Raw genomic sequence first — 25,102 nt, 5'->3', positions numbered from 1 at the left:
ACGTGTAAAGCTCCATGAATAATTTTTTATAAATGTATGTTAGATGAGAGAGCTTGGAAATTTTATAGTAACATGTTGGAATTAATTTCATCGATAAACTCCAGAATTTATTTTTTAGGAATATTTATATAATGTCATTCTTACATGGGTTAACATTCTTATTATTCATCTTTTGTTTATTATTATTATTAGCATTTTTATTATAACATCAGATTTGATTAGATTGTGTATTTTAAAATTCAATGGTTGCTCATAGCAGCTTATAGACTATATCGAGCATTGTTGCTATTCGGAAAATACACTTGACTAAACGTGTGGATTAAAGATCAAAGAACAAGCGTTACAGTTTCGATGTAAAACATTGATTAAGGAATAGGTAAAGACTGTAAATGTGTATCTGTGAAATACCGTCAATGAACTCATAGAAGAAATATCGTGGTATAATAGAATAATAATTTACTGAAATGTACACGATCAAACAGAATAATTATACATATGTATATGGAAGAACAATGCCCGACTCTTTGTTCGTAAGTATACGTGACGAAACAATCGATCTTGCAGACTAACAAGGATTGTTAAACTATTTACAAGTTCAAGTTAAAGGAACGTTTTACTGCTCTTCGAATTTTTCCTCCATATTTGATGAATTATTACAATGCTAATATATTTTCTGCTCTGTCTGTTTGTCCATCTCTTTCAGTTCTCTTTTCTTCTCCTGTTGAATTTCATCCACATTCTGTCTTGTTAGTATCATTGTCAGACGTCAAAATACAAAATTTATACTTTCTCATCTACGATGAATCTCTAACAAGGATACAATTTGAGTATTGTGATAAATTATCATTGATCGAGGACAAATCGATGCCGATTGTTCTGACATAGCATTGATAAGTATATTATTTGAAGATAAAAGAAAGAAAAACGCGGAAGAAGAGAAAAAAAGCTATTCTCTGGTGAGTTCACGATTGTCATTGACCCTGTACTAACGGGCGTCTATCTTCCAACATTCTCCCCCAATAAACCTTTGTAACTTCATACATTTGCATACACAGTTGCTCACAAAGTTCAGTGTTCACTACAAAACTCTTATTGTTCAATTAACAATTTCTTTATGAATCAAGTGTTTTGTATACATTGTATACAATTTTAATGAACTACCAACTATTTAAAGAACGATAATAATTCAGAAATATTCTTTTAAAGGATAATCTTGGTGTGCAATTGAAGTTGTTCAAAGCAGCTACTATGTTATCAAGTCCATGTCGCGTAAGACCATTTAAAAGATTATAGTTGAAATTCGAATGATTTAAAACTGCTGTTAACTGAACAAACAAGACATTTACAGTGTGTGTACTCAATTTTGTGGGTAACCGTGTATTTCATGTGTTTGTATGCGTGTTAAGTATTGTCACTTTCATTTTCAGTGTGGAAAATATATGAAACGAGAACAGATTAAATAACCGACTGCGGGTGCCAGTGTGGAAAAGAAAAGCCATAAATTGCGAAGGTTTATTTTGAATAATTCAAGTGTGTTGTGTCTCGATACGAGTAGGTTTGAGCAGGTGTTGTTTTATCGATTTTTTTTTCTCTAATCACACGCACGCACGCAAGCACACAGACACGCAGAAAAATGCGCTATCTGAAAAATTATAATCTAAACAATTTCGGACTCCTGAGGAGTGTCCGAGCGTGATTGTACAATTTTCTTTTTTGGAATTCCGCCGTAGGCGGAACCGCGTGTGTCCAGTCTCTTGTGTTTTGGTATAGTTAATAAGTACTCGTAATATCCTAGACCCATTATGAATAAAGTACCAATCTATATGCCTTTAATTGACATGATACATAGCTTTACGATGCGTGCCTTGTAAGGATCAATCTCCCGGAATTGGATCGACTTTGAATTCAAATTTATTTCTCTTTAGTTGTCCTTCGATTCGCTTCTCTTTTCTTCCTTTTTTTTTTTTAAATCGTATTCTTTCTCGTGCTCCTCGATGCTATGTCCTCGAAGTTTTAACGCGCGAATAAAACAGATTTGATCAAGCATCAAGCTTTAAATGCTAAACTCTAAAAGTAACGTACGCGGTACGTTCTAACGAGAAAATTTATGTAAATTCAACTCGTACACACTGTCTCCGTACGAATACTCTTCTTTAACTGTGAAAATCTAGTAAACATGTTTATATTCTTTTTCTTTCTTTTTTTTTTGTCGTTTTGTATACGTATATTACTTCGCAATCGTTTTTTCACTAATAATAGGCACTATAGGTCGACGAGAGGTCGTGGCGTGTTAATGGCAACGCGTATCCGTGAAAAGGAAAATTGAGAGAGGATAGGTGAAAATCTATTTTGTAGTCTAACCGAATAACTTCCGTGTTCTTATTTCAGGGACTCAAGTACCGTAAGCACAGTGCTGGCCATGGCAAGTCTTTCGAGCTTCCTACACTCTCTGTTTTTTTTTCAATATATACAGTGAACGCTGTAATTGCAGTGTTGTGTTGTGGATCGCGCCTTGTAATAAGCACATTTCGCAGCACAAAAGAGGATCGTTGAGTCCGAGTAAGTTTCTACCATGGACAGCACTGATGTAAATGAACAATGCCCTCGATGAGTCGTATTGTTGATAGGATGTCTGATCATATTCCTTTGACTCACAGGAAATGGTAGCATGTTTTGCTGCTATGTACATGCTGGACGAGGATCAATCACTCGTATAAATTTATGTGATCACCATAGGATCATGAACTCTAGCAACAAAACAGTTCATCGAGAGGTATTGGACCAATAAGGTTACCATAAAAATTTAACTAATTGCTACAAAATTCGTTGTTCCTTTTTCTATGTAACTCTTTCTCGGTTTTGTCTCTACCTCTTTCTCTCTCTCTCTTTCTCACCTTGTTCCCTTCCAGTTCTTTTCTCCTCTCCCTTTCCTTTTGAAATCATTGTTTGATTGTTACTTGCGTGTTACATTATGTGGGTATAGTATTTATGATTGTGGTCTTTCATATGTTTCTGTAAATATGCGATTGTTCTGTGTTTCGCTTTATACTTGCGTTAATAATTTATATACTCGGATTAGAATTGAAAATAGAAAGAGCTTAGAATACTTTAATAAGAAATAAAATCAAATTGAATAAAAATTACATCCTAATTCTGATAGAAATAGTCTATCAGATTATTGATTGATTTCTCAATTGATTGTCTACTAAGTCTTAATTATTTACTTAAATGTGAATTATTTATTTACAGCATTGGTAAACTAACAAGCAAAAATATAAAAAAAGTTCGTTTTCAGAGCTGAAAATTTCAATATTTTTTAAATGTCGATTTTTTTACTTTTTGTATTTTCTTTTTGCTCTAATCTTCGTATGTTTCCTTCACCTCTTAGTTCTAGTTGAAAACAAACTCAAATTACCATTTCAGTGTCTCGTGATCTTTTGGTCCACAACCGAAAAAGAACGATTCCTTCCATTTTAAATTTTAATAATATTTAAAATTGACAATAATAACATTAGAATGATGAGAAAAAAGTGATTATATAACAGTAATTATGAATCAACCGTGTGTGCAATTTGTAATATGTGTGTAGATAAATGTTGATGTATTTGTTCAGAAAGCTTTGCTATCTATGTTTTTATAATAAAATCAAAGATTTCATGTATCAAAATTTAAATTTGAAATTGGCGCCATTAAACCGCGTCGATTCTCGCGCAGACGTCGCGCGCACAATTCGCTGTGCGCACAATTCAAACTTGCTTAGTAATTTAAAAGAATAAGTGAAAACGCTGTTTGTATTACGAATTAAATAAGAATACAAGAAACGACAGAACTTTCTGAAAAATGGTATGATTAGATAGTAAAATCTTTGAATAACGATGATTCACGTGATCTAATAAAAAAAATCCAAATCTCAAATATGAGAAGTTATGGAACTACTCTAAAGGTGGCAGAAAGTTATGAACTAAAAATTATTTTATATCTAAATGAATAACTCTTATTTTAAAACCCTTATGGCATTCAGAACGGGCAATTTTCGAAAAATTTCATGCTAAGTCTTCTCGCTCCCAGTAACTTGCAAAACGAGGAACAGCAAAAACCCTATGCTACCCGGGTATACTCATTCTTCTTTCATTCTTAATAGACATTTGTCACAACCCTAAAAATATTTAGCTATTAATAACAATAATAATTAACTTTTTTTGCTGCCTATCGTTTTGCAACTAAGTTATCAGGACCGCGCACAAACTTCGAACCAATGGAAATTTTCGGAATGAATTCATCCCGTCCATTGGTTATAACCTAGTACGTTGTATTTACAATTTTCCCTAGCTATGTGGAAACATAGCACCCTCCTTAGTTACAAAAACCGAGTAACCGGCCAATAGGAAACAAGTTGCCCAGAGAATTTCTGTTTTTATGAGACCACGGAAGCATCGAAGCAACCGTCAGCAAAGAAGAATGGTGCCAAAGAAAAGGGGAGAGGAGAAGCAACCGGAAAAGCGTCGGGGTTTCCTCTTGAGGTGATATTATAACAAAACTAGTGGCTCTCGGGCCAGCCTCTCGTTAAAAATGATTTCGGAAGGATGTCGGGCGTAACGATTTAAGATCAACTGGTAGTATCGTCGGGCTGGGTGTCTCGGTACTCCTCGCTCTCCCTGTGGACGAGGACGTGAACGACCGTGGCGGCGGATTGTCGTCTAAGGAGTGCCGGCCTCGTCGGCGGCGCTGAGTTCTCTGGACTGGGTTCCGTGACGAGTATGCTTACGTCGGTCGATTCGATTGGCAGCGGAACTGGTTCGGGAGCTGGTTGATGTTTCTTTCGAAGGCTACCGCAACGTCTGCTAAATGCTTCTTTGATGTCACGGTGCAACGTGTTTAGGGAGAGCGTCGTCGCGCTCGGTGGGAGCGATCTGCGCTTCGCAGGAAGACTTGGTACTTCCTCGTCGGGGTAACTCTCGACAGCGTCCTGCCGACCGAGGGTTGGACCACCGAATGATCTGCTGTAAACGGAATCTACTCTAAGAATCTGCATCTTATATTGCTCAGTTGATTGAACTGAAACACCCGCGTTCCTCGAGTCTGCAGTGCGCATGAGCAAATAAGTGGGTCCCATTTTGAACTAAATTTGAAATTTTCTCCGCTACGCATGCGTACACGAGATCAAGAAATGAAACTCGCGCGTTTTCAAACGCTTCAGAATGCGCATGCGCCACCAAGCGGTCCCATTTCGAATTATAACGAAGCCCTTCGCATCCGGCGCGCAAGCGCCGTTAAGCGAACCGACTTCGAACTAAATTCAAAAATTTTCTATCCATTACACATGCGTAGGCTTGATTAAAAGACGAAACTTGCGCACTTTCGGAGGACCGATGACCCAAAAACATGTACTGTATTCAGTACGCGTGCTTGCGCAGGGTTCAGAGACGAAACCCGTGCGTTATCGGAGACCCAATCTCTGGTACGCATGCGTGCACTTCTAAAACCGCGCGTTTTCGAAGACCCAACGTGAAGTACGCGCGTTTCCAGAGACCCAACGCGCATGCGTGTTTAGCCCGACGAGCTGGAGGTTGGGTTTCGAAAAGAGCTGGAACTCTGGAACTTTGCACGCGTACAAGCAGAAAGGAGAGAAAGAAGATGAGAAGCAAACCTGGTGTGTAGATCGGAGGATGTAGGGCTAGCAGCGGAGGCCCCAGCAAACGATTGTTGTTCGGTGGTCGGCGAGGGACGGGATACGGTCAGAGCGGGAGGAGGCAAGTCCTCATGAGTACCGGTGGCGCCGGAGAGCAACAGCAGAGGCAAATTCGGAAAGAGCCACGCCGAAGCGGCTCCAAGCTCGCTGAAATCGCTGGCGTCGCTGGCCCTCGAGGACTTGCGGCTGCTGGCTCGGCTGCCTCTGTGCACATGTAGGAAAGCCGATACCTTGCCACTCCATCCACCCCCGCCCCTACCCTCATTCCCAACACCGGGGCTCGACGTTTGCGTCTGCGAGTCCACTTCCTGGGCCATTCTCTCGCGTTCCTTCTTCGCTCTGCAACGACAACATATATTCTTTTCCAGCAGTGCACACTTTAAGCGTCCGCTTCCTATCGCTTCGGACCGGTTTCTGAATCCGTTTTCTGTGGCCAAAATTATTTTGCCGTTCTCCCGATACCAGCTTATTAAGCTTGTTTTAACGTTTAAAATACCGAGGTGACCCCAGCATTTTTTTATGAAAATAAATTTCTTTTTGCAAGTTCTTATGTTCTGACATTTTTTTTTACAGATTATCGGGATGTCTGAAAAATCGTGGTTTCTTTTGAAATTGGATACCAGCGTTTAGAGACGAGCGCGGTTACCCGTAAGCGTCCACATTCGAGACCGACTGCGGACGCTTAAGTTAGCGCTGCATTGTTCCATCTAGCCAAGACCTCGTCAGGATAGTAATAACGCGTTAGATATGAAACGTTTACTCACGCTATGAACTCTCTAATGGTGCGTTGAATCAATCTGGCCGCTTTGTCCTGTCGTTTCCACATTCTTGTCGAAGAAACAATTTCCAGCTCTTTGCGAGTGGGAAATTGCTTCTTGAACTTGATGTCCATTTGCTCCTGCAGCTTACGAAAGTCATCAGACTCCTCCACGTGCCCGAGAACGTGCTTGACAAGTGCGTGCAGAATGTCCAGACAATGAATCTTGTTGCCCTTCGCGATAGGAAGATTGAAGCTGACCAACGCGACCATGTTCGGCTTCGATATCCCTAACGGCGGGTCTAGACTGGCTATGAAGTCGCTCAGCTGCGAGAAGTTGATGAATTGCGTAGCATGCGGATCATACCTAGGATTTGACAGTTTTTGACATCAGAATTAGGATCAGCTAACATTATCTTTTTAGGCACGGATGCCGGTAGAAGGATAGTTACTTGGACCACCGGATGTAGAACATCTCTAGATCGTCTTCGACGATGCCGATCTCTTCTTCCTGATGGGCCTGATTGAAGTTCTCGAGGATAATAGCGATGTACATGTTGATGACGATCATGTAACTGATTATGATAAACGAGGTGAAATAGGTTATCGCCAGAAGAGGGTATCCGCAGTTTCCGTTCAGTTGGCGACTGGTAGGGGTTGGATCGCACTCCGGCGGCTGTACCATCAGAGACTCCAGCACGTCGTTCCAACCGGCAGACGTCATTAACCGAAATAATAATTGCATGCTTCTACCGAAAGTCTCGAAGTTTACCTGGTCGAACAGAGAACAGGATGGAGAACGAGCTGAGCTAAGCTGTGAAGATTGTGCTCCGGCGGGAAGGTCGTTCTGGGGTCTTCTCACTTTGCCAGGAAGCTAACTTCCCTTTTGTAATTAAAACTATCGAAACGGAGAAATCAAAAGCTAATGTAAATCCTAATGTTTCAGGCGTATCCGAAATAAGAAGACCCCATTCTCGTTTTCCTATGGGATCCGCTACTTACCATGTCGTCAAGAGCCCCCTGTTTCCTAACATGCCCGAAAACCGACATGCCAATGATCGCGTAAATGAAGGTAATCAAGGCCAGCAACGCGCCAATGTTGAACAGCGCCGGAAGACTGACCACCAGAGCGAAGAGCAGCTTGCGAATTCCCTTCGCAGCTTTGATGAGCCTTAAGATTCGACCGATTCTGAACACTCTGACTACTCGCAGGAGCGTCGGGGACACCGGGAAGTCTACCATGATATCCTCCATTAGAATCCCGAGGATCGAGGCGAGTACCAGCAGGAAGTCGAACAGGTTCCACGGGACCGTGAAATAATGGTAACGGAGTCCTATGATCTTGACGATCGCCTCTAAGCCGAAAACCGTCGTGAAAAACGCGTTGGACACTTCGAGGACGAAGAAGATCGGATGCGGCTGATCGTAATGCTCGATCCCCATCGTCAGCATATTCAGGAATATCAAAATGAAAATTGCTATTTCGAATCTGCAAATATCGTAGTCGTATTCAGCGCCTCGGCTCTCTCTTATCTCTCTATCTCAACCGAAATATTATTGTCTCTTTCTCTATCTATCTATCTATCTATCTATCTATCTATCTATCTATATATATATACTCTTATTTTGTCGTGGTGCAAGGTGTGCCAGGATAATTGTACTTTTGTCATTGTATGGTAAGACGTGTGCGTTTTAAAACAGTATGTTAGATTGATTTATGGGGATTTACCTGCGCGAGTTCGACAGGTCGTAAAACATTGCGAGGATCTGATTCATCGGACGCTTTATCACCTTTTGCGGCTTTTTACGGCCGAGCTTTTTCATGGCAGTGTAGTAGTGCTTTTGACTTTCGGTCAAAAACATTTCTAACACTCCACCTTCGTACTGGAAAATAAGCAGAACAATCGGAGAAAGAAGAAACGGTTTTTGTCAAATGGTTTTTTCGATTAGGTGATCTCTGCGTTCCGTACCGCGCGGGTCACTGGTAAGCCACGCCGGAGTTCCCGTTTAGACTGTTCGAATAATTGTTCTGCAACGGGCAGAAGTATACCAAATCGTTAAACGACACAGCTTCTTCTTATCTAAAAGCTTCTCGTGAAATTGTAACTTTTGAATGTTATTGTCCGTGTTAATTGTTATTAATTCATTTTCCTTTTTATTTGCAGTTTCATATGAAAACCGCCCGCTGCAGAATTGTGGTAACCACCATGCTCGAGAGTCTAAACTTAATTACTAGTGGAAAGCGAGAGCCCTCATCCATTTGTGCCGAGATAGAGAATTAACTAAATCCTGCGGTCATCTCCATAAGCTTATTATACTGAAATCTGATACAGTGGCAAAGTCTGCTACTGCTGTATTGTGCTTTTTTCATGCAGGAAATTAGTTGGTCAGCTCCACAGTATTTTTACGAGTATTACAGGTTTTACGAGTATTACAGGAATATTTATTGACGAGCTCTAAAATATTTTTGGAGGTTCCAGATTGGTTATTCAAAAATTTAGTAAACTATAAAATATTTCTGTAAGTTCCAAAATGCCAATTGTTTTCACTATATTTTCAGGCACTGTGGGAACAGCGTAATTTATCAGTAACCCATGCAACAATGTGTCGCAGACTATGATCGCGGCACGGGACGCGCTTCTGAATCCCCAATCACGCCTGTCTTACCTTTTTCTTCAACATATTAAAGTTGTCTATAATTACTCCGATAAAGAGGTTCAGTGTAAAAAACGAGCCGCAGACAATGAATATCACAAAGTAGAAATACGCATAAATGTTCGCTTCTCTCTGGGGCTGCAAGTCGACGCCCCTAGCGTCCACCGCGTCCTGCATCACCTCCATCCAGCCCTCGAAAGTGGCCACTTGGAACAGAGCCAGGTAAGCTATCCCGACGTGATCGAAAGTGATCTTACTGTTCTCCCAGGAGTAATTTTTCCTCAAGCAATCGTCTCTCGTGTTTACGATCTAAGAGTCAATTGTTCAATACGTCAGACTCTCATTCCCCGAATTTTCTGTTTTAGCTCTGAGGATCTACAGTAGGGTGGACCCTATCTAATCCTAGCACTACGATCATCTCTTCAACGATCACACGTGAAAGATAGCATCTTAAACCTTTCAAATATGTTATCATATTTTGTCAACAAGTACGACTAAGGTCCACCCTAATTCACAATGTAGATGCACCGTCGTTTATGACCATCGAGCACCACTTACCGACACGTCCAACAACTCGCCGTATTCGTCGATGCACTTGAAAAATTTCCCGCCGAAAAATTGCACACCCATTATAGAAAATATCAGCCAGAACACGAGACAGACGAGGAGCACGTTGAATATACTGGGTATCGCATACATCAACGCGTTCACTACGATCTAGCAAGAGAAACAGAAGCAATACTTCTAGCCTTTTAGGGGATCTCTACAGGGTTACGGAATTCTACCAGCACGGACTCACCCTCATGCCTTGCCACCGGGAGATCGCACGCAGCGGCCTCAGAGCACGCAGGGTCCTCAGCGACCTTAACACTTTTAAGTTCTCATTCTCCTCTATCAATAGACTAAAGGTCGACACCTGTTCGAGAAAAGAAAAAAGAAGAAGATAGCAATATTCAATCGTTCGGGGCAAAGCAGGTTTGCCTCTAGACTTCCGGAAGCGCATCATGCTGCGGTGCGATTAACGAGATTTCTTGTGGCTAAGTTCAATGATCGTGGTTGGCTTGCAAGCTAACGTAAGAGAATCAAAAAAAGGTGATGGAGATATGTACACGGGTGGGTGGAAAATTAGAGTCGCGATGCATTCACTGTAGCTAGCCTTTCCGTGTCAAGTCGCAACTCTGTCCAACAAACTTTTGCATTTAAATTAGGACAGAAAAGTTGCATTTTCAAGTTTCAGTATTGTTTGTGCTTCGACCGCGAAAACATTTGTATAGCTTTCACGGTTAGGGTGATAAAGAATTTATAGAGTAGCGAAATCGGTGTTGGACAGTGTAATCATCATTAGACTACAAATCTTCTCTCATTATACATTCACATTTCGATTATACAAGCAGTACTGTACATTGCATTTCATGATTGTGCACAAAGTGCATGAAGACCTGCAGTCTAACAGTCATCACTATGTCATCTATATTGTTCGCAGGAATAATCTCCAGACTCAATCTTCAAAAATGCTTTCGAATTGATCCGCTTCAAACCAGTATAACTAGTATATTAATAATCAAGCCAATCGAGATATCTGTGCCAAGTTCCAATCCCTCAGCTAGTGGTGCAAGGAGTAATGGAGAAAACTTCGAAAGTAAACGAAATTTCCAAAATGCCGTCAATAATTAAATAATACTCATGATCGAACGTATTAACAGGATATAATTTATTGATCATATTAACAAACCAAAGAATCAGCGACTACTATCTGTGAACGTCGATTCCAAATTGTTTATCTATTTTCAATTTTTTAGGGCCATGAAAGTGGAGGTCATCCCAAGGTTATTTTTTCAACGGTAACATTTCTTCAATCAATTCCGCCATCGTGAAGAAGGTAACGCCGAAAATATAATAGTATGATCTTGACATAACCTTGGTTATTGATACAAAGAAACGTTTAAATAAAATAATTGAAAATTATGCAGTGTCAGGACACCGTGGGCAAACATTTGCAGTCGTTCGGAGGGCTGAATATTTGATGGAGGCTCTAACAAAGCGGTTACTTGGCCAGGAACGAGAATTGCTATTGGCATTCGCCGCGAGGCACTTTTCAGATCAAGTTTGTGAGCCGAGGTGTGCGACAAGGATCTAGGCAGACTCGGATGCAGAGTAGCAGCAACAAATTGATTTGGCACGTACCTGAGTCCGTAAGGCGCGACACATATATAAAGAATTCAGAAAGAAACGGGTAAAAAATGAATGATAAGAAGAGTGAGAGAAAAAGAATCCATGCAGCGACGATGAACGCGACAACAGCGTTCACACAGCCAGCCGCGCAACCAGCCACTTACGCGCGTACGAACAATGCCAATCTGATGGCGGGCTCGTGTTTCTACTTACGAAGACGATTATAAAGTCCAGGATCGTCCAGAAGCTGGTGAAGTACTTGCAGAAGCCGAGGGCCAGCCACTTGAGTAGCATCTCGATACTGAAAAGGGCACAGAAGCCAAGATTGGTCCAATAGAGTATTTTCTTCAAAAAAGGATTGTCATCTAAGTAAATGTCTTCGAAACAGAGCGTTATGGAAGATGCGAAAATTAAAACTAAGATCATCCATTCGAACGCCGGCGTGTCGACCACCGAGAGCACCACGGTGCGTAGGCGGATCCACTTTCTCCCAATGGCGGTCGCGACGCATCGATCGATGCAACTGCATCTGCACACAAACAACAACAGACACATTATTGCGATCCCGCCACCGGTCGATATATACGCTTGTCTAAGATCTAGCTGAGTGATTATGAACGGCTCGGATACGCCACATATGAGCTATAGGGACTGATCGTCGATTTTAAGGGTTTGGGAAGCTCCTTTTGTAGTCTGTATGTACGGTTGATACATAGGATGGCCTGAGGGGGGCGTGGCTCTGTTTTGCGATTTGATAGGGCGTGGTTTAGCTACCCTCCTGTTCAGATTGTTCTCGAGGAGCGCGGCTCCGTTGATCTTTCTATATACAATAGGCGTGTCCTCGTTTTCTTGTAGAGTGTCCTAAAAAGGTATCTCTATCGATGTATAGGATGACCCGAAGGGGCGTGGTTCTGTTAAGAGACTTCTGTGTAGTGATTCGGGAGGGCGAGGCTTTTCCACCCTCCTATGCAAAGTGTTCTCGAGGAGCGTGGTTTTATTACCGCTGCTACAGCCTACCTAACCTTCACGGTTACAGGAGATCTCATAGCACAATGCCAATTCCAAAATCCTTACTTCTGATAGCACTGCTTGGGGAAACAGTCCATGGGTTCCTTTCTGCGGTTGTGCCTGCCGAACCCTGGGAAGGAGCCCAAACCATCTAAATATTTCCCTTTGCTGTCCCTCCTCCCTCCGACCGTCAGTTCGTCAACATAGCTGACCAATGCGTGCCATGGTCGTTTGGGTACCCGTTCCTCCCGCTTAGTGGTGGTCTCTTCCTGATGTAACATAGCCGTCCTCTCCTCTGACGTTTTGCCCGACGAGTACTTCGCCTGATCCTCATCTTTGGCCTTCTCCGTGCTCTCCTCTTTTGTCTCGGGCTGCTTCTCTTCATCGCCGACCTCCTCGCAGTGCGACTCATCGTCCTTACCCTCTTCTTGCTCTTCCCACTCCTGCTTGTGCTCCTGCTGGCCGTACATGGGATCGTAGGTGAACACCGGTTGGTTCAAGCTCTCCTGGTAAGATCTGTTGTACACGTTGTCCTTCGGCAGGCTGAGCACCGTCTCCTGAATGGCGTACTTGGTCTCGCTGTCGGATCTGTCCATCACCTGGCGCACGATCTTCTCTAGCCTGGGGTCCTTGCCTTTCCCCTTGCCCTGGCCCATCCTCGAGCACTTCTTCTTTCTGATGATCGAGCGCAGCCGGTCGAACGACCTGGCCAGTTTCGAGTCCTCGCCGACCTCCTCCTTCTTCTGTTTCAACTCCTCCGAGTTGAAGCTGTTGAGCAACAACGCCAAGAAGAGGTTGAGCACCATGAAATTGCCCATCACCAACGCAGGCAGGAAGATGGCGAAACAGGCGCCTGGCCCGTCCTCCTGCTCGGCACGCATGCAGTCCCACAGAGGCTCGATCCACTCGCCGCATAGTATGCGGAAGATCATCATGAACGAGTGGAAGAAATCGTTGAAGTTCCACCGCGGCACCGGGTCGGGATGGAACTTGTCCAGCGTGTAGTCTTTGCTGAACAGTTGCATGCCGATCACGGCGAATATGTATATCACGATCACCAGGACCAAGGTCAGATTACCGAGGGCGCCGATCGTCGAGATGATTATGCTCAGGAGCACCTTCATCGTCGTCCAGGACTGCGCCAGCTTTAAGACTCGTAATAGCCTTAATCCCCGTATCACGGAGAGGCCGTCTACCAGCTCGAAGGTCAGATCTATCAGAGACGCTGACACTATTATCAAGTCGAAATTGTTCCAACCGTTGGTGAAGAAGTCTTTGCTCAGCGCCAACAGCTTCAGCAAGCATTCGAAGGTGAAGATACTGGTAAACACTTTATTACCGATGTTTAGAGCCTGCCGGATCGACTCGCTCATCCCGTGGTGCTCCATCGCCAGGAAACCGGTGTTCAGCACGATGCACAGTGTGATCGTCAGCTCGAACAGCGGGTCTCTCACTACCTGGATTAGAGCCACTTGTCAGTCGTGAATACTTCAGAGAATTTAATTTTGCAGCCTGACATCGATCAGCAAGTAGGACTGCGTAAGGTACTTTTTACATTCTACGCTTTTTAGTATGCGTCCCTTCTCGTGTTAGGGATATAACAATTATGGACGATTGCAGTCGTACGGAGCATGCAGTACTTTGGATCTCGCGGTTACTTCCTCGGTACCTACCTTGTACAGGCAGTTCTGAAATCGTAGCCAGCCTTCATAATCGACGCAGCACTGTATGCACTTCTCGCAGTTTCGATCCGGAAGATCATCTGCGTATAAAGAAAATTGAAAGGTATTAATCTGTGCGCAAGCACACAAGGATTACACGCTTAATTTATATATTGGACAGGGTATGCAATTTATACTATAAATTACAGTATCCGAAACATTTTTGGTATATGTTACTGATATGAATTTCTTTCGCAGGCTCACCTAGTATAACAATATGCGACAGATATCCGGGCGGGAAGGTGTACATCTGCTTTTTCGTTTTGACGCCGTTACATTTGAACACCTTGATCTCTCTAGTGGTCCCGGGACCGCCGGGAACGTTCGTGGCAGCTCGTAGGTATCCGGAACGGGTCGGCAGTGGTTTATCTCGTTCGCTCTCAGCGTCGGCCTCGGTGTCGTTGTCGATCCGTCCTCTAGATCGGCCATGCTCGTGCTCGACGTTCACATCGGCGTTGCTGTTGCTGGCCCCCTTGTCCTGCCACTCGGCCCTCTCCCTATGGTCACGCCTGTCGTGCTCCTCCACCGACGTGACGTCGTCGGCGTCATGGTCGTCGACCACCCCTGAGTCGTCCAACGACGACTGCTGGTTGCTGTTGTTGCTAGCCTGCCTCGAGTGCAGCATCCCCCGGTTCGGTGCTAGCCTGTGGACCGTGCTGTTCTCCGCCGTCCGCGGGCTGACGTTCTGCAAGAGCAGGTGGGACGGTCGAACGCTGGAATGTCTCGGACTTGGACTCGGGCTTGGTGTCACCGATCTGCATTAACGAAAATGGTGAAAACGACTATTCAGTTTCGCTGAATATCGCCGTTGTTATCAGTGTCTATCGTCCTAGCTGAGCGATTAGATTATGGTCAGTGACTTATAGGAGATGCGGATTGTGGTCACTGACCTATGTGGAAGCTCTCTAATGAGGATAATTGGAACCACGGTCAGTGACCTGAATATGTATATTACTGGCACGCGTAGTTGCCGACTAAATGCATATTTTAATCTGCACACACCTGCTTATTATAGAACCAGATTTCTCTTGCCCGGCAACGCCAGTGCCAGCATTGCTTCTTCCACGTCTTCTTCTTCTCGTCTTTTTTCGCGTATAGCTGCTTAACAGAACGCCTTTTCTGGCATCCAACTTTTTCTGTTTCTCCTTGGCAAGCGTCTTCACGTTGATTTTTGTCGGGTCGAAACTAAACGTCGAGTCCTCGCGATGGTCGGTTAAATCTTTTCTTCGTTCCTGTCGACACCAGATGGCAATTTATTAAAATATTGTACGGCTGGCACGGGGCATTTGATTGGAACTAGAGTGCACGACCGACAAATTTATTGAACTCGGCAACGTGCCAGATTTAGTTTCTAGAATTTTTTCGCGTGCAATTCAGCGGAGAAAATAGACCGGAGTCCGATAATTCGATTTTTCTCTCTGTATCCACCCTTTCCAATCGCGAGGCAAAGGGTTGAAATTTGATAAAAAGTGTTTCTTCTCAGGAAGCTATCGAACGGCTCGGTTTAATTTAGTTCAAGGCCGCTCTTGACTCCCTTACACGATTTCCTTTATTCGGGCTGTGAAACAATTTTATCCGGCATTTTGGATTTGTTTTTTCATGTAGAAACAGGCAGGTACAGTCGGCCACAAAAGTCTGCCCGCAGCGAAGTAGCAAAGTGTATGGGTCAACATTTATTGCCAATTTTAGTAGGTTAGGCTATTGGTTAGTTCAGAATGTTCGATTAGAAAGACGTATTAATGGTCTCGAAATCTTATGACAATTGTTTTATTAATTATCATTAATAATACCTCGTTTGTAATTTCAGCTTCCTCCTCGTAACTCAGCGCGACAACAGCGAGCATCAAGTTAATTAAGTAAAACGAGCCAAAAAACACGACCACCGTGAAGAACGAGACGCTGATAGGTCCGCACGCCGACAACACCTGCACAATCATTGTTCAGATTCATTGAAGAATCCTCTAAAAGAGCAACAGTTAGATTGTTGATGTCTAATCACCGGTGTAGGGTATTAAGAAGGTATATAGTCGTCTGTACCGGAGGACACTTAGATGGACACTGGTAGAAATGTGCTTACAGAACTGTTTATAACTATAATAATTAATGGTACAACGTGTTCGTTATCCCTACTAGTATCTCTATCAATAAGTAGAACACGTTGATACAAAAGGATCGCAAATGATATTATTCTAAACAACTTTTTACAGGTGTCCATCCCAGATTCGTGTGACGAGAACAATCTGTGCTTATGATGGCCGACTCTTTATTGGCCCGGATCGGATGGGATACCTTATTGTAGACATCTTCCCAGTAATCCAGAGTAATTAGCTGAAACGTGGTGAGCATGGACCATAGGAAATTATCGAAGTTCGTGTAGCCGTGGTTTGGATTCGGGCCAACGCAAAGGCAGATGTAGCTCTCGTTGCAGTGTCTGCGAAGGCAAAGTTCCGCCGTGTTAAAACCGAGATGTCATTCGAGAGGCAACCGTGAGAGATAACAAACAAAGTTTAGCGAACCTGGCGCCGGTCGCGTTGCCGCAAATTATCGGCTCCTCGGCCTCGTTGAATGCCCAGTTGGACGAGTTCCAAGTCCACCTGTGGACGCCGGAAAGTATCGTCTAAGGTTAATGCCTTTCGAGAGACTCGACTCGGGGGCTCTATCATGGCCTGGTCGATACACACGAATGTGTCGCAACAGGGTGCAAAGAATCGCCCGTGCCAATGTTTCCGAGCACGTACCGAGCTCGTCAAAATAAGAGTGGCTTAATGGACCTGGCCCGCAAGTATTCTTCACTTGGGAAACCTGTTTTGCAACGGCGGACGCGGCAAAGTGACATCCGCCGATCTCGATGCGACTTTTCTAGAACCTATCGACGAAAATGGTACTTATTTCTAAGGGGGATGCTAGGCCGGTGTTGAACTAGGATGGATGACATTGATAGACCATTAATCGAGAAAGCACCCTTTAGAGTAAACAAGTGGGGTCGAGCTTTACAAGCCTGCAGAGCCACTTAAGATTTTAGCGGTGGCGGAAGCGGATCATTATGAGATAATACGTACTCGTTCCAGTCGATCTGCGTGTTATTCAACTCGATGGTCTTTACACATTTGTTGCGGAGCTCCCCCATATAAACTTGTAGCGCGAACAACGCGAATACCATCAGGCAGAAGATAGTGAGCGTCATGACCTCGGCCAGCTGCTTAAAACTATGTAGTAACGCGTTGATGATGGTCTTTAAACCTGAAAACACAGAGTCAGCACATTAACGGACAAAAAAAGCTATCGCCTAGACGCTAAAGTATTAATTCTCTAAGCATTCGTTCTCAGATCGTTGGAGAATCTAAAAATGAAATCTAATTCACTGTGGAAGATTCGAAGTCGGAAAATGATTTCATAGCGACGCGACACGAAGTTCGTAGCATGCGATAGTTCACAGTTATTTTCGCCTGTCTTTATGCACTCCGAGTGCGTGCAAGTATATGTAGTTTGCCAGTTCGCACAGCAGTAAATTAGGCCGTAAAAATCGATAACCCCATAGAGGTGTCTTATTGTTACCCTATCGTTTACGAATGCGTCTAGAAACGAAACAAAGGGATGAGCTGATGTTATAATGAACTGTGTTACCAGGCATAATTGAAACGGTCTTCAGCGCCCTGAGCACCCGGAATGTCCTTAGGCCAGCCAGGTTGCCCACCTCCATGCCTATGGTGGCGTACCCGCTGGTGATTACCACGAAATCCAGCCAGTTCCACGGATTCCGTAGGTACGTGTACTTATTCAGCGCGAATCCCTTTGCTATCGATTTGATCACCATTTCGGCTGTGTATATAGCTAGGAATATATATCTGCGAAGAAGAGAGAACCACGTCGCCACGACCGTCTTCGGTAAATATAATGCTCCACTTCAGCACCCACGAGCACCTCGAGCACTTGACTTTCTAACTAAATGAATTTTCTGCGCCGAGACTACAACGTTCAAGTGACGTTTTCGCTGCATCAACAGGGAGAATAGGAATTTTATTGTGGCCGTGATCAAGAATTCTTCAAGCATTGATAAGGAAAACTCGATCTGACCGGAGAAATATATGAGAGAATGAGATAACAACGTGCTGTTGCTGCTGAAAAAGCCTCGAGGGACTAGGCTCGTATTAAGGAGCATCTCTACTTCCATTGCCATGAGTTGTCTCTTCTTGGTAATGAGGAAACTTGCCATTCTCTTATCTACGGAGATTCAATCAGCAGCAGATGCACGATATTTTGTAACTCTGCGAAAAAGAATTGCATCGCGATGTACCTAAGCTGGTTTCAAAGGCCGAAATCTCTGCTTCGAACGCATCTAATTGATTTTCCTAAAATACTACCGAAGTACGTGCCCCCCCCCCCAAGAAACGGAGATAGTAACACGTTCAATGGTTTACGGAGACTGTAAGTATCCCAAAAAGCATCATAATTTCTCTCTCTCTGCGAGATCGAAATTTTCTGTTTCATAATGAACTCTTAGCACGTACGATATTCCATTACCATTTTATTGCAGCTCGAACACAAGCGGTGGCGCATTGATGCAACTATCGGCTCAGAAGCACCCTAACGGCGAAGTATAGTTTACAAGTTATTAGAGTGGTAAAGCCACTTATGAGGCGTTCAGGTGATTAGCCTATAGCCGCAGTCGAAGAAATAAGTAGGGCAAAACGAATGCTAAAGGTGGACAAATCGGATAAAGGTCGCACATTGGTTCGGATGACGAATCCAGGTTCAAAATTTGAAGGTGACGAAAGTAAGGGCCGCGTAAAATACATTTCTCAGTTCAAACGTAGACCGAAGAACACGTTTCTGTTTTTCTCACAACGGTTTCGCGCCTAGCCACACCGAGACAAATTTCCAAAATTTCTGTTCGAGTTTGCATACATATCTAGATGATTCTGTTCATTCGTTTTCGCTGACACATCATTCATTGTTGTTAATACAGACGTTTCCCTCTATTTTACAGATCTGCACGTGCCACAAATGCATAAAGATCCGCAGTCGGCCGATTGCGATCTATAATTACACAGCACACTGCATAAACTACAATTTAGCCAGAAATGAACTGTTCGGATAATGGAGCATTCCGGCGATAGAACGTTCCGATAGCATGCATTTCGATAATGTCCTGATAACGGTGCAACTACTAGCATCTGTTGATTCATTAGTGAATTAACAAAAAGATTAGCCGTTAATTAAGATGATTCTATTGAAAAATCGCCATAGTGTCCGGCTGCTCGTGGGCGGACGGTGTTTGTCTAATTAGATTGAACCGTTGATTGAGCTTACTCTGCTTCCTCGATGGTTTCCGTCATGGCGAGGAAGGCACAATTTAATATTATCGTAGCCATGACCATGTAATCGAAGTACTGATTCGTACTTAGGAAGATACAATACCGTCTTATAGGATTCCACGGTGAGAATATGAACCAGCTGTTCGTCGCTGTGAACCTATGGATGTAGTTCTTACGAAATCTCTTCGAGACCACGCAAAACGTCTGGAACAAAAAGAAACAAGCACCATCGGGCCTCTGTTAGTTCTCTCGAAAAGTATTTAGAGCGCGTTTAGTTGGTCACGTGACGGGAACAATGAAATTTCGCGAATTCGCCGCGTTCTCCGTCGTCGTAAAAACATTTGTCGAATTATCCAGCGATCTCTTTTGATTGCGATAAATCTTACTGTTTGTTAATTCAGAAATAATCGAAGTATATTCAGCGTTGGCGAGATTAATTTCTTTTGAGAGAACTCGAGCGCGGCACTGCGCCTCCGAAAATTATTTGCCGGATTAGGGTCCATTTAACAGCCCTGCCGCGGGACCAAACAAAAAATTCGCACGATGACGCTTGCCACTCGGTGTCAAGGCCGCGATTGATGATTAATAAAAAGCCTGGTTGATAGATCGGCCCACCGGCTCGCCATCGCATCGTTCCCGAAATTTTTCTTTGGCAACACGAAACGAGGAAAAAGCAAAGCGGAAAATTATTTAGCGCGTTGTCGACGGTCTTTCGCTGCTGGAACTGCTCGCTAATGACTTAACGCTTCGCGAACCCGGTAATTACTATTGTACACGGTATCTGCGTGAAAAAATACGTGGAAAACGAGCGGCGAAACTTGTCGATACGACCGCCCGTTTTCGAGATAATCGACGTTAAAGACGCGCGCCGGTTGCCATTATTTTCACTCGTCGCGTCGACCGAACATTCGGAATTTGTCTCCTCGAAAACGAAGGCTTGTTTGGAAAATTGTTGCCTCTAACTTTTCGCCCCAGTTTTTCATGGAGAATCACCCCCGGACATCGATTTTACCCGTAGCTACCGTACACAGCTGGCGCGAAAGTGCAAATAAAGTGTCCATGCAGACGTGAAATTGATTTCTCAATGATATTTTTCCGCGATACCGTTCTAATTATCGCGCTCCGATGTTTCGGAAGAATGGCGGAACGAAATAGAAATGAAATTCGCGTGGGTGGACCCGAGAGGGCCGCCTCTCCGCACATCGAACGGTTCCTTCGAATCGAACCGCGCAACGGCGGACAATATTTTAAAACAAACTCGTCTTATTTCTGTGCCAATTTCAGCAGCCATTTTAGATCCCGGTTATCGGACATGGTTGTCAGGCTCCGGCACACGGCCTAATATTGCTGACCGCGAAAGTATTGGCGCGGGAAACACGTCCACAACTGGAACCGCGGATTTTATGCATTTACGGCGAATGCAAATGCACCAGACGCAATAAAACGTCGATTCCAGCGTCGGTTAATGAATCAAGTTTTCGGTCTTGTCGGGCTCGCCAACGGCTAATTGCAAATGCCGCAGTTTTACCGGAAGCTATTCTTTATTGCATCATATTTCGACCGTCCGGAGAAAAGTGTCGGAATAAAAAGAAATCAATTATTTTTTCACGTAATTTCCGTTACCAATTAAAAGGTAGAAATTCTGTTAATTATTCAGCGTTGAGTTCTCTTTCGAGGTAGTGGTTTTTGTAGCGAGTTCACTGCAAAAGAAAAAGATATTGTATCGTATCTAAAATCCCAGTAACAATTGTTCAAAACGTTCCGTCCGTTGTCTTGCAACAAATTCTCAAAGATGCACTTGTAGGAACGCGCGCGCGAACGTTTTAAGTAGTATAGGCACGCGATGGGTCAGACAGACATCGGCGACAGGCGGTGAGAGACTTGAGAAAAGACAGATTTAAAAACGCAATCGTTCGCATTGCGGGCCTCGGGGGTCGGAACTCCGATTATCGGGCTTCGTGAATTAAGGGTGAGAACGCTGTTTTATTTTTCGTCGGCAAAAATTCCTCTGGCAACACGAGCGCGAAAAATTCCTGCCGAAGGGACCCGCTCTTCCCGATGGAGAACGGAAAAGAAAAGAGTCCCCTTTCCCCGCTGTTATCCTTGAAAACAACGCGGAGACTCGATAAATTAACTGAAAAAATACCGTCGACTCGCCGAAACAACGTTTGCGACAGCGAAACGAAATATAAAACGCACAGCACGGTCAGCGAAAGATTTGACAATTTTATCGAGAAATGGCATTGTTATTTTTGGCACGAACATTTTCGTTTAACGTCTTCTGCCTCGATAAACATCTATTTCGATCTTAATTCCATTTTCTGTAAAATATTTTCGCCAGCGTCGAAACATCGTTGCATGCAAAGTTTCGTGGAAATCGGCAGCAAAATTATCGATGTTCACGTGTTATCCAAGTTCTCCCATTGTTCAAGACTAAAAAATTCTATTCAACGACGTGCCTCGCGCCCCGCATTCGACCAGCGCCGACACAATTGGTTAATTTCCTTCAAATAAAAACGCCAGACATTCATAATGTATGGATCAATACTAAGATTACAAATACCGAATATTCCGTGAGCCACGACCACAATGTTACACGGAACCATTAACTGTGCCGATACATTATAATCCAGAAGTTTCTTCCATCAGACGCGTATTAACTTCGATTCAGGTTGCAGTGTCACAAGAAACCGAAAAATGCACAACACCGCTCTCTACAGCAATATTCCAATAATCTCTAAAACAAACACGAATAACCTACAGTGTCTCTGAAAGCGTGTACAGTCGGTCACAAAAATGAGCAGGCAGCCATCGACTTAAAAAAGAAAAGAAGAAAAACACATACGTTTATCAAAAGTTTAAACATTCCTACCGATTGTATATCGGAAACTTTTTTTCCATTATTAAAATAATCATTAAAATCAATCCATCTCGTCGTAATATAATTTATTCACGTTGAACAAATCTGGACGATTCGTTCGATGTTCTCGGACAATTTGGTCAGTAGTAAGTTTCCAAGTTTTCGTGAATAGTTAAAAATAAAGCCCGATTTGAAAAGAGCCGGAATTATTCAGTGGCAACGTGACGCTAGAATTCGAAATCACCGAACCCTCCGATTCCACTCCCACAACAAAGAAAGGATTACCAGCCCATCCCCCAGACACGAGCCATCATCCCCAGCCCCCAAGAATCCGAAAATCTCAATAATAGCCGCGTCATTATGCTTGCAAGCGATCCGAATAGGGTATCGGATTCAGGCCACCTATTTCGGTGTGAGCGGGATCAAGCCGGTGAACCGGGCATCGATTAAAAAAGCCAGGACGAACCTCGTCGTATATAAAGTTGTCGATCTCCTCGAGCGGCCTGCCGTAGAGCTCGGTGGGGAACGGTTCGAATTTGTTTGGAAGCACCGCGCCGTCTTCAACGGACATCCGCCTCTTCGGTTGGAATCCATAGTCCCTAACAAGCTGCACAGTCCTGTTCTCCAGCCTATCCAGGCTCTCTTTGGTGAACAGTTTCACAGTTTGCTTGCCGCCGGTCGGCGTTTTCACGCTTTTGCCGCCATTGTCGTTGCCAGTACCTCTGCCGGGCTCGGGTAATTCTCCGTTGACATTAGCACGTGGCGTGCCGAGCGGATCGACTTGAATCTCGGCACTGCCGGAATCACCGGTGCCCGAATCGGCCGAGGTGCCCGCGACCGCGGTCAAGGGGGGCCTGAGCCTCGCTACGTCCCTGGCTCTGGTAGTCTCCCCCCTCTCCGCGATCGCGACGGGGTCCGCCGGGTCCCTGGAGGGGGTAATGCGCCTGGCGTCGGCAACCGGCGGTGCTCTCTCGTCGGTCGGTCGGCTGTCGTCGTGAGCGGCGAATCCGCGACGGGTTTCCTCGGCGTAGGAAGCCAGCGGGTAGCTGGCGAATATTGGGGAGGGTGTTTCGCAGCCGTCGGATTCGTGGCCCGGGTATTCGGGGGGACTGAGGCCCGAGAACCCTGGCGGCGAGGCCTTGTCACCATCTTGATTGGCGCCGGTTTCGCTGGCCGGCGAGATAAGGATCGAGGCGGACGCCTTCCTGCCGCAGGACGGCGGCGCATCGGCGCTCCATGGTTGCCTGTCGCCAGGGGCGAACGGCTCGCTCCACTGGTCCCTGGTCCGCTGGGATCCGTCCCGTCTAGCGAACTCGTACCTGGCCCCGGCAGGCTCCCCTCTTCTCGTCGGCTGGGGCGTCCGCGAGAGGCCGATCCGTTGCCGGTCGGAAAGCTCGAACTCCTCGGCGACGGCCGCTGCCGGCAGGTTCAAGCTCCGCTGGCTGCCGACGTCGCGGGGCGATCGAGCACCCCTGTGAACGAGCTGCTCTTCTCTGGAGAGGCGGCTCGCGTACAGGCCCGCCACTCGAGGCCGATTAGCGAAGCCATTGTCCTCGGAGCCGTCGCCCGGAGAGCATCCCTCGCGGCCGCCTCCTTGCGAAGGTATCATTGGGATCTGTGGGTCCTCGGCTCATCGAAGGTCTGCGGCCCGAGCATCGGCGGGACTCACGCGACTGGGCCCGCGGGACCCGCGCCCTCCGCCAGCTGCTGTTGCTGCTGCTGTTGCTGCTGCTGCTGCTGGTGCTGCTGCTTCTTCTGATGTTGCTCCCCAGGCCGCAAACGGAGCCCCGGGGACGATCGTCTCAGCCTAGACATCGTATACCCCGTCGCCGTCTCCCGAGAGCTACCTCGAAATTTCCGAAGAACGGGATGATGCGGTGTTTCCGAGCTATCGACTGAGCGCGGCCGAATGTGTGTCGCGCGGGCACGGTATATAGGCTCTCTCGGCTTTTCTCGTCGATGACGCCGCTGCGACGCGACGCGCGTTCCGCCTCCGGTGTCGAGACGGTGGTGGATCGCCAGGGGCCTAGTCCGGCCTGTCTTGCGACGACTCCTGCGTTGTTTCGGCGACACGCGATCCTACGGCGATTCTCATCGTGCACACTGACACGGGCACGCAGGGGCTCGTTCGAAACGGGGTTGTTTCGCACGGGGAATAATTCTTTGGGTTGACTCTCTTTTTCTCTCTTCCTTTCTGTCTCTCTCTCTCTCTCTCTCTTTCTTTTGCTATTTCTATCTCTATCTTTCCTCTCTCTCTCTCTCTCGCTCTCTCTTTCTCGGTTCTAGGGGTTTTACTCTCGGTTCCGTCACTCGCCACGCACGCACACACACAGACACCACCTGTTCTAGCCGAGGACCGCTGGGCGAAACGTGTGCCCGATACTACTCGGACGATGAGATGACAACGTCGTCGTGCCGATGAATACGGCCGCGGGGAGGGGCGCGGGCGGGCTGACACAGTGACGAGTACAAAGGGGGAGCGCGCGAGCGTGTCCGAGCGGAGACGCGGGGGAGAAAGTGGCACGTAGCGGGGCCGGGAGAAGGAGAGACAGCCCCGCGGCGGTCTGCAACCCCTCTCTCTCTCGCGCGCGAGTCATATAGCTCGATAAATCGTCTCACGCTCTTGCAGGCGGCTCTCTCGGCGAGGGTGCGAAATCACGGACCACTCTCCGGACGAGAACTGTGACGACGCGTACACAGGAGCCGAGCCGAGTCGAGTCGAGTCGAGTCGAGTCGATTCGCCTCGCTTCGCGCGCGCGCGCCTATCGAACGCAGGCTTTCCCGTTTTAGGGTTGCGAGAAAACTAAACGGTAACGTGCACACGCGCGTCACGGGTTATCGCTGCCGCGAAACTAAGCGAACCGACACGGACGTTCTTCGGCCACCCTTAGCGCTAACCCCCACCATCGCGACACCGACCCCTGC

At 45.5% G+C, this 25,102-nt stretch overlaps 1 protein-coding gene and 1 long non-coding RNA gene across 2 annotated transcripts; one reads left to right on the top strand and one right to left on the bottom strand.

Moving 5' to 3' along the window:
* Positions 1-85: 85 nt before the first annotated feature.
* Positions 86-25,034, bottom strand: LOC117226969 (sodium channel protein 60E). The gene is made up of 21 exons (XM_033481783.2): positions 22,644-25,034; positions 19,313-19,521; positions 17,627-17,847; positions 17,062-17,242; positions 16,519-16,596; positions 16,292-16,433; positions 15,793-15,927; positions 15,005-15,234; positions 14,207-14,757; positions 13,955-14,043; positions 12,348-13,738; positions 11,487-11,802; positions 9,901-10,017; positions 9,660-9,818; positions 9,114-9,410; positions 8,176-8,330; positions 7,449-7,935; positions 6,899-7,218; positions 6,454-6,813; positions 5,648-6,028; positions 86-5,000 (listed from the first exon to the last, which is right to left on the bottom strand). Exons 1-21 carry the CDS (start codon positions 23,784-23,786, stop codon positions 4,607-4,609), a joined length of 7,356 nt encoding a protein of 2,451 aa, XP_033337674.2. The 5' UTR covers positions 23,787-25,034; the 3' UTR covers positions 86-4,606.
* On the top strand, positions 17,855-20,390 carry LOC117226980 (uncharacterized). Its single transcript, XR_004491955.2, has 3 exons — positions 17,855-18,427; positions 18,537-18,776; positions 18,990-20,390. It is a non-coding gene; the product is annotated as an uncharacterized LOC117226980 (long non-coding RNA).
* Positions 25,035-25,102: the final 68 nt, after the last annotated feature.

Source organism: Megalopta genalis, chromosome 5, assembly GCF_051020955.1.
Source record: "Megalopta genalis isolate 19385.01 chromosome 5, iyMegGena1_principal, whole genome shotgun sequence".
NCBI lineage: Eukaryota > Metazoa > Arthropoda > Insecta > Hymenoptera > Halictidae > Megalopta > Megalopta genalis.
This window is presented reverse-complemented; position numbering and strand designations above follow the sequence as displayed.